The sequence below is a fragment of the Rhagoletis zephyria genome, unplaced genomic scaffold (assembly GCF_001687245.7).
Source record: "Rhagoletis zephyria isolate East Lansing unplaced genomic scaffold, Rhagoletis_zephyria_1.1 Rzeph_scaffold_01257, whole genome shotgun sequence".
Classification (NCBI taxonomy): Eukaryota; Metazoa; Arthropoda; class Insecta; order Diptera; family Tephritidae; genus Rhagoletis; species Rhagoletis zephyria.
In genome coordinates this window covers 54,421-64,060 of record NW_016158341.1, presented here as the reverse complement: position 1 = coordinate 64,060, position 9,640 = coordinate 54,421, and the positions used below count along the sequence as shown (strand labels likewise).

The 9,640-nt window shown below is 37.2% G+C and overlaps 2 protein-coding genes across 2 annotated transcripts in view; both read right to left on the bottom strand.

Moving 5' to 3' along the window:
- Window positions 1-7,114, bottom strand: part of eIF4EHP (eukaryotic translation initiation factor 4E homologous protein) — a 31,061-nt gene extending 23,947 nt beyond the window's left edge. The window contains exons 1-2 of the mRNA XM_017616705.1: window positions 7,083-7,114; window positions 5,717-6,173 (exon numbers count right to left, since the gene is read on the bottom strand). Of these exons, the coding sequence (XP_017472194.1) occupies window positions 5,717-6,173; window positions 7,083-7,114 (489 nt within the window). The remainder of the gene's footprint in view (window positions 1-5,716; window positions 6,174-7,082) is intronic.
- Window positions 13-4,056, bottom strand: LOC108363360 (syntaxin-1A). Its single transcript, XM_017616704.1, has 2 exons — window positions 3,584-4,056; window positions 13-3,521 (listed from the first exon to the last, which is right to left on the bottom strand). Exon 2 carries the CDS (start codon window positions 1,182-1,184, stop codon window positions 309-311), a length of 876 nt encoding a protein of 291 aa, XP_017472193.1. The 5' UTR covers window positions 1,185-3,521; window positions 3,584-4,056; the 3' UTR covers window positions 13-308.
- Window positions 7,115-9,640: the final 2,526 nt, after the last annotated feature.

Sequence of the window (9,640 nt, the reverse complement as noted above, 5' to 3'; positions counted from 1 at the left end):
CGCAAAAGCAGCTTACAAATTGGCAGCATTTACGGCCGCATGGCATTTGTATTTAGATACTCTAATCGCTTTCTAAATCGCTCGCAACTCAGCAGCAGCCGATCAGAGCAGACTGATGCTGAGTTTTGTTGTTGTGACATTTAGCAACATATTTTGAATATTTTTTACTTGGAGCGCGCGACACAAGAGCTATATAATAACTAGTTATAATAATTGTTATTACTTTGTTGCTATACTTTTCTTTGTAACTATATGTATGTATGTAATAAATAATAAACATGTATGTAATAGTAATAATGTAATTGCATTTACATGAAAGTTGTGCCAACATATGAAGCAACTATGAGACCCAACACAGTCAAACATAACAGGATCATGATCTTCTTTCGGCGCGCCTTGCTCTGGTATTTGAGCGCTTTCTTTGTATCTTGAGTTGCCGTCTGCACGTAGTCCATAGCATGCTCCACATGATATTCAATGCGATCGATCATTTCGCCCTGCGACTCCACCAACATAGCCATATCCATAAACATGTCGTGCAGCTCTTTGATCGATGTCTCCAACTTCATAATATCAGCGTGACGAGCCTCTATATCGGCCAGAGTTTGTTTGGCCTGTTGCGTCTCCATTATAATGCCCTGCGTGAATACGGCTGGGTTGCCCTGCTCCAGCATGTCTTCCAGCTCTTCACTGGTCGTTGCACGGCCGGTAATCTCCAACTGACGTTGTATTCTGCCTTTGCAGCGCTCTCTGTAATCCGTCTGCGTGCGATTGTATTCTGTCATCACCTCGACGAATTTTCGTGAAAGCGTTGAATGCTGTGTTTTGCGTATACGCAAATCGGCGGACGATTTGTTTTGCTGCTCCTCTTGCTCGATATTTTGTTCGATGCTTTTTAGTTTTCCACGGACGCGATTCGCATTCTTCTTAATGTCGGCCATTAAATCTTCCAGCTCCTGTTTGGTTTTCTCATCAGATTGAGGGGCGGATAGAATAGCCGAGTGCTTCTTTTTAACTTCTTCGACATTGTCTTGCACCCGATCGATCATGCCACGTATCTCCTCCACCTGCTTGAAGAACTCATCCATGTAGGAATCATGGGCATCCACGTTGACCGCCACTTCCTCAGACTCCTCGTCATCGGATTGAGCGGCGTGAAGTGCGGCTAATCTGTCTTTTGTCATTTTGCAGATGGTTTTTACTACAAAGGCGTTGAAGGTTGTTTGCCTTTAAATTTATAAAGTTTGTTTCACAGTGGTAAAATTTCTCGTTAAACTGGAACACTACACTGCCGGTATTTATTCCAAGTTTTACTTAATTTTTATTCTAATTATCTTTTATAAGCAAACTGGCTTTCGTTGACGTTTGCTCACGTCGTTCGTTGACTTTGTTGAGCTCAACTTTACGGTGATTATTTTTTAAGGGACAAGGGGAACGAGTGCTTCAATTTCAAGGCGATAAAAACTTATTAATTTATATGTATTTTTTTGGCAGTCAATGCTCCTCTAAGACGCTAGTTTCGGTTATCACTTTTTTATGCAATTTCATTTACATAGTTGAATTTCCCAAATTCGATCTCTTTGGATAAACTTGACACCAGCACAATATATTTTTTATTTATTTTTTCTTTCACGCGATTATTCTTTTCGGCCTTTTCACTGTAGAATTTTGTCGGCCTCCCAGCGCACCGCGTGTGTGCAACACTTTCTAAGCCTGTATTTTCGGTTGCGGTGGCGGGTGGACGCGCGCGGTAGTTGTCGCTCGTGACTAGCGATTATCGATTTTTCCTTGCGAAATGCAAACGTTTGGACAAACGCCCGTACCCCCGTCTTGATTATCGTCGATTTCGAGGCGTATCTTCGAAAATTATAATTTTTAATTTAGGATATTGGCACTTCTAATAAATTTTCCCATGAAGCACTTTGTTTTTGTTATTTAATATATTTACGAGTCGTCTGTAACAAATTTATCTCTAAATATCTTCGTTCACACGTTTATACCACGATGCGATTAGGGGCGGAGCGGCTGGTTTTAGCGTGCGTAATGGCAAACGGAGCGCTGAAGGCAACGCTCACGGTCAACAAATTCAATTTACTGCGATATCCACAGCTACTTTTGAAAATAATTTTGGCGACGTTAACAGCGACGATAGCGATAGCGTAAGTGACAATAGCAACCGCTGCATGACTCACTTTCTGCCTCACTTTTGCTTGGCAATTTCGTATCCACAGACTTTTTTGTGGTTGAGAGTGTTTAATAATCGTAAAAATTTTACACACTAACCACTAAATTTATTTATTTGGTTTCGAAATCGAGTGTTCTTAATTCGTATCTGCAACTTTTGCACTTGTCAAGCACAAAAATGTATGCTTTACTTTTACTGACCACGTTCTATTCCTTGCACCCCAAACACACGCGCTGGGAGAAAAACTGTTGGTATCTGCTACTTGCTGCTGTTGCGTTCGCCTTTGGTGATGATGAAGGTGATGACGCTGTTGGACGAACACGTCGGAAACGTAGCTTATCGACGAAAAGCTTCCGAATAACAATAAGTGGGTAGAGTTATGATGGCAAAAATCAGCACAAATTGTTACTAGAATGCTTAAGCAGCGTTGAATGAGAGTGAATTGGATTTTGGTTGTAGGGAGATGGTTTTTTGTGTATCGGATTTTTCTTTCACTTTGCTTTCCGTCTCTTGTGTGCTTTGCTTTATTCAATGACTGCTCTTTGTTTTACTTAAATTTTCACATTTGCCAGCGAATTATTCCGATGTTTTATCTGTATTTTTAAGATAATGGAATGTTTTGAGTTAATCGAAATAGTTTTTGCAAATTATTTATTGATACTGGTATTCGTCAGACTACACACTATCATTTATTTACCTTTTTGTTATAAGTATGATAAATGTTAAACCCACTTTAGCAACGTGCAAATCAAAGAAAAATCGATTTTTGCTCAGGGTCTCTTTTACAACCGAACGTGTACGCGCGCGGTTTCACGTTTATGCGTTGGGCGCGACAAGGCGGGTAATATCGGCTGTTGAAGACAAAGGAGACAAATTCAAGCTTATGTGCTGGCTTTCAGATTTATTGAAGAATTTTTTATTTCTTTTAGTAACACTGGGATGCACGTTAAAAATGGCCAGTGGCAGCGTTGAATAATTTTCTTTTCAGTTCGATAATTGGCGCACGGATGCACGGGAACGCTCTCAACGCGTTGCTGGCTCTCGACAATCTAATGAAAGTAGCAAGAGCGACATCGTGTAAAGCTATGGCTGCATCAATATTTGCTCCATTGAATCATTATTCTCCACTATGCATCGCGTTTGTGGAATTCGTGAGCTCGTGTGGGTAATATTCCAAGTGCGTTTGCGTTATGTTTATACTTAAACGGGGGTGGGGTGTGCGTCACTACACACAGACGCACCTCTTTCAGAGTGCCTTTTGACCAGCCGTGGACACCGCTTATAAATTGTTTCCTCTTGTTATTAGGATACCAAAGCCGCTTCCGGCAAAGTAACACTAAAAAATGAAGGAAGTAAATTCTTACAAATCAATTAAAGCTCTAAACATCCACTATTTACCAATTAATTAAACAATTTTTCGCGATCCGTTTTTACACTTCCTTCCACTGGTATTTCTTTTCGTTTTCTGGCTTGCTTGTCACTATTACGTTTAGCACTCTTTCGCTTGCCTGCGTTTGACAACCCATTGCCAATACGTCAAGGTAAATTTGACAAATTTAATCAACGAAAACAATGCAGAACTGAGAGCGAGTGGACCATAAGTTTAATTAGATTTTTATAAATTATATCCTTTTGGATAAAAAATTAAACTAAATGATGTAAAAACGCTAAGAATTATTATTGATCGATTTCTGGAAACTGCATGTCAAAAAGTTTACAGTATTGGATTATTCACTTTTTATTATCCACTTTTGCTTTAACCTCTTTATCACATTTGACATTTCCCTTTACGTCAGGTAAGAGTGATGTTACGTTGTGCAACGTAACTAACAGTGATGTTAACAACCAATTTAGGGGCAAATTTTTAGCCCATTATTGAAGATCTCAAACAAATGGAAGTATTCTCTTAAACTCGAAAAAGTTTCGAAATCCAAAATTTCATCAGCCTCCAAAAACTGATAAAAAGTGTATGAGATGCTTATAGGCGGCATACACGGTGCGTCTGACTCGCGAGTCGGTTTTGGTGTGTTAGGGAAAATAAATATGTGTCAGTTACACAGACATGACTTTGGCATGTCTCTGAGGACACAACTGTTACTACGTTTATACGTAAGCTATGTACAAATAAAAATAATTTGCAAATACCTAACTCCCTGTTTATTCGATGGTAAAAACTTCTTTTTTAATATTGCATGATTATAAAAAGGCACTAATATGACCATCGAAAAAGAAAATAAGGTTAAAAATTGGCAACATCTTGATTATAAAAAAGCTATAAGATGGCCAACGAAAAAGATAATAAACCTAAGAATAGCGGCGTCTTGCGCTTATTTGCAAATAGCACACTAATCAATATGTATTTGCGTGATTTAGTTATTTGCAAATAAAAAATTAACTCAGCGTTTATACAGCAAAGTTCACCATTTTGCAAATTGTTATTTGCAAATAATACGTGCGTATAAACGTAGTATGTGTGTAGTCGAAAGGCGAGTCAACACGTACACAGATGACTCGCGTGTCAGACGCACCGTCTATGGTGCCTATTAGATATTGAAATGACAAAAATTCGTCCCATCAAAACCGCTACATGGAAACAAACTTAAAGGTTAAAATTGCAATATAATTTAAATATTTAAATTAAAAGCTCATTTCAAAATACTTTGGCGTATGTCCTATCTAAAGATGCGGTTAAACGTGGCAATGCAAGCGCTTTTTCTACGCGTTTTGCTGTCAAAATGCGAAATCGAAAGTGTACTTTCACTTGTAAACAGCCAGTGTCCTTATTGCTGATTTGCAGAAATCACTTTCGGAAATAAAAATTGCAAGATGTAACTGCAATTGAAATTATGCAAATTCCTTTCGAGAAATAATTTCAACTTGCTCGTACTGCACTAGCAATTTTAATTTTGCGTCAAGTGTATAAAATTATAAAAATGTTGAATAATATATGAAAAATATGTGTAATTCATTTATTTTACTGATATGGAGTATGTAAGTATTCATGTATTATATATTTGGTGACTGTTTTGTGCACAATTTAGCAGGTTTGGCAAATTTTAAAGGGCATTAATTTTGTTATAAGCATAAAAACATTCACCGTGTAAACAGACAAAAAGTAGTAGCGGAAAGTTTGATTTTCAGAAATAAAAAGTGCCTTCGAAAGTCACTTTACATGCAAGCTGTAACTGCTCCTCCAATTTCTTTTGGAAACTTGTACTTGCCACGTCTAATAGCTCCTTAATGTAAACCGTGCTAGTTTATGAAATGTTAGAATTTTTTTCAATATCATTTAATTGAGAACATTATCTGCATTTTCGTAGAAAGGATTCACATTACAGCATCATTACGCACTGCGTTTATTTATAAATTCGCATTTCATTTTATTTTGTTGACCTTTTTTTTGTATGCATGTACGCACTATGTTGCTTATGTTATCACAACGACGCACTTTTTGCATGCTTATATTGGGATTCTGCATATCAGTCCAAGATCGTCGGGGGTTCGATAATAATTGAAAATTGCTGTACTTACCGGATATTTTGTTGTCAGTACAACACCACAAATTTCATCTCCGACCAGAAACTGTTCCCCCAACATTGCCATACACACATTTTCCCACGCTCGATCAATTTTATTCTTCCGTAAACGTATTACCCACTGGCCGCCTTTTGTGTTTGCTGGATCCTCCCACATCGGCTTTATGCCCTGTTTAAAAAGGCTTAATTCTCGATATGGTTTCAATGCCGTTGGCCGTATAAGATGCGAGTATAGCGACCACCATTGTTGTACACTGGCACAACGCCCGACAACATGAAGTGATTTGCTATAATCCGTGGCACGATGTGTCCCCTTGCGTGAGAACCAAAGGCAGTATGTGTGCTGCAGTCGGTTCTCATTAGGCCCAACTTCTAAAGGTGGCAGTTTGTCCACATCTATTTCATTCTCCATATCACTGTCATCGCTGTCAGCGAGATCTTGCCATGGTTTCCTGAAAAAAAATGCGAACGTGAATAATGGGTTTGCGGGAAGTATGTACATATGAACTTTTAAAAATACTTGTACATATGTATGTGTTTACATATAGGGATTTCATATACTTTGCTTTTCCCTTTAAATACACTTACACTGAATTACAGTGGTAATGTCTTTAAAGTAATTTTATACTTAGTGCAATTGGAGCATCAGTCCTTGGCTATATAGACACCTCTAAACCTTACTATGCTAAATAATCTTAGGCTTAGTCCTACTTTGCATAGCATGGTTTGGAGGCGTCGATATGATGTCAAACTTTTTCTGTGAATTGACTCCGATTTTATGTATGTAGTATTAAGAAAGTATCTGTGTTAACTCAAAATCATTGCTTGTAGAAAACATTTTGAACATCATTAGTTGCGTTCCAGATGCTTCACGATTTGCTGGTTTTTACAGGAAGACGTTCCAGGTGACCACCTTCCATAAGGTTTATTAATGAAGAAAACAGCTGTTCTTGCAAATCGTGAATATCGTGAAGCATCTGCAACGCAACTATTATCTATTGAGCTGGTATCGCATGCATATGCATATGCATGTAGTTTAAGGATGAAAATAATGCAATATTTTTCAACAATTTTTGAGCAATTAATGCGAATAAGGTCAATGTAATTTTCCCAAAACATTTGTGGCTGCGCCGGAATTGGTGTCAACGTAGCTCTACGAAAACATAACCTAAACACTAACACGCGAGCATTTGTTTACAGTCGTCACTGCAATGAACAACACGGATGACTACTACTAGCATCACCGGACTAAATTGCAAACAATAATAAAAGCGGCACTATGGAGTCCCATATGCTCAATAGTTGTAGTCCGCTCTTGTTAACATTACTTTTGCCTAGCTGTCACGGATTGCAAAACTTACGATTCGTATTGTTTGGCTGGCATTTTGTCCATGTCTTGATCGAACAGTGTTAATGGAAGTTTTAAGGTTTCCGACGATAATTCGTTGGGATTTTTGAGTGGTGCGCCAAGTGATTGGTGCTCCAACAGACTTTTTAATTGCTTGTTGTGTTATGAATGCTTTGCAGTTAGAGCGGCTACCGCTACCACTGCCAGCAACTAGTCCGTAGATCTCTGTTCCAATTTTCAAAAAAGATTTCTGTAGCTTGTATACGTCGCGTTCACTACGTATCACAGTTTTCTGTTGTAAGCGCGTCGTGTTATAGTCACAATAGTGTTTTATTTTTAACTTTTAATTGATAATAAAAGTGCAAATGGCCAAAATTCCAATAGTTCCTTCCGATTGTTTCTGAGTTTGCTTTTAAATAAAATCTGACAACTTGTCAAAAATTGACATTCTCTTTTGTGCGACAACACGTTGTTGGATCATAGAAAATGGAAAACACACTCAGGGCTGCTTTGGTAAAGGCTATGTCAGATATTTGTGGCTCGTTCATGTGTCAGATATGCTTCTGTAATTTTTTTTTTTAATTTTGATAAAAAAGCGCGGAACAAACTAAGAATTCGAACAGTGGGGAAAAAAAAATAAAAAAATAAGTTCGATAGAAGTTTTTGAGACAAGTATAACGGTATAATTTTTTTGGGGCGCTAATGACAACTACGGTAGTTACGAAAGCTCAAATCGTCGCATGGGTAAAAGATTGTCGTAAGCGTCATACGTACATGCGTAACATACGACATTCTTTTACGCAGGCGACGAATGCAGCGCTTTTTTCAAATCCAAATATTTCGAAAACCGTTGCACGAATTCTAAAAATTTTGATGTCATTCAATAGGAAACATGATAGATTTATAAATAGTATATATATATGTCCAAAGTTTTAGCTAAAATCTAATTTATGGCAAATATTACAAAAAAATGTAAGCAAACACACTTTCTTTAAAAATTGCCTCATTAATTATATTTAAAAGCATTATAACTAATTTGTGCCCGAATTAAGCTTTTGAACGTTCGGATTCTTATACTATTTTCCTACGACACTCTGAATTACTGTTCGCTTCCCTAATTACAATAGCGAATTACCCCATTCCCACGGGCATTCGATTTGACAAAATTGAAAAAATTAAGTTATTGCTAAATATTTGTAGGTTTCCGTATTAAATTGTAGATTTACACATGTATAAACTTTACTTTTCGTACTCAGAAAAACTGGTTTCGATAAATTTCCGATAAAAATTAGAGACGGCAGCGAATTTGTTACCAACATATGAGGTAATTCGCACAAGGCAAGGCGAAGTTATACAAGGTGGTGTTACTGGCGAATTTAGATTTTCGCCGCGGTACTTCCTTATGCCAAAATGATGGGTTTGTTGTAAACAAGGCGAATTCATATTACAAGAAACACATAATTTTGATATTAAGAAGAACCCCGGAAAACACGAAAATAATATAAATTTAAGGTTTGCCTAATGTTATTTCCTAAGAAAACGTAAGTAAATAAGTATTTCCTTTATTCCGCGATATTTGCTAGACGTGCAAGGCAATTTAAACTGAAAAATCATCAAAATAAATTTCATAAATTGCAAACAGATGTTTTTGATCAGCTGCTTTTCTTGCTGGCAAAATGCTGCTGGTAAAAATAGGTTTGTTCGTCGAAAATCCAGCAAGAATTATCCAACACTCAAAATATCAGAGAGTAAGAAAAAATTCTCTCTAATTCTCTCTCATGTTGAGAAACTTGCAAATTTCTGCACGAACGCAAATTTGCAGGAATTTGCAAGTTTCGCTGCCAGCTGGCGTCCACGGTTGCATTTCAAACATAAAAAATTTTTATAGAATTTTTAAAATTCTTTCGGATGGCCAAAAACAGGATATACATGTATATTTCTTGTTGTTCTGACTTTCTTTAACATACATTTCAATTTCTTCATCGTACTAGCTGTCGGGTTTCTTAAATCGACTCTGGTTGCAATTGCATTCCGATTGCGAATACCATTTTTTTCAGCCGAATTAAGTTCAAATCATTGGAATTAACTAAATTAATTATATCAACAATTATTTACTTCCTTTTTTCATAAAAAAATCGCTCGTGTTTATAAATTTTTAAATTTAACGAACTAATTTATTCAAATTATTGTAGACAAAAATGCAACCATGCGCCACAACCACATGTTTTCGTGTTTGCAAATTCTTGCTGGCAAAATTTTTTCCAGCAAGAATTTGCAACTTCTCTCCAAGAGAACTGTCACTTTGCTCTCACAATTTTTGAGTGTTGGATAATTTTTTGGTCTGCACGAACGCGATTTGGGCAAAAATCGTGATAATTCGTACAAATTCGTACAAATTTTTTGCTCGACGAACAAACCTAATGTTTCCAGCAGGAATAAGGAACTTCCGCTCCAAATCAACTGTCACTATGCGCTCTCAATTTCCCCTACTTGGCAAGTTTTTTGCGTACGCAAACGCCAAAACCTGATAATTTGTGGTAATTATCTGCCTGACGAACAGACTACTTGTAA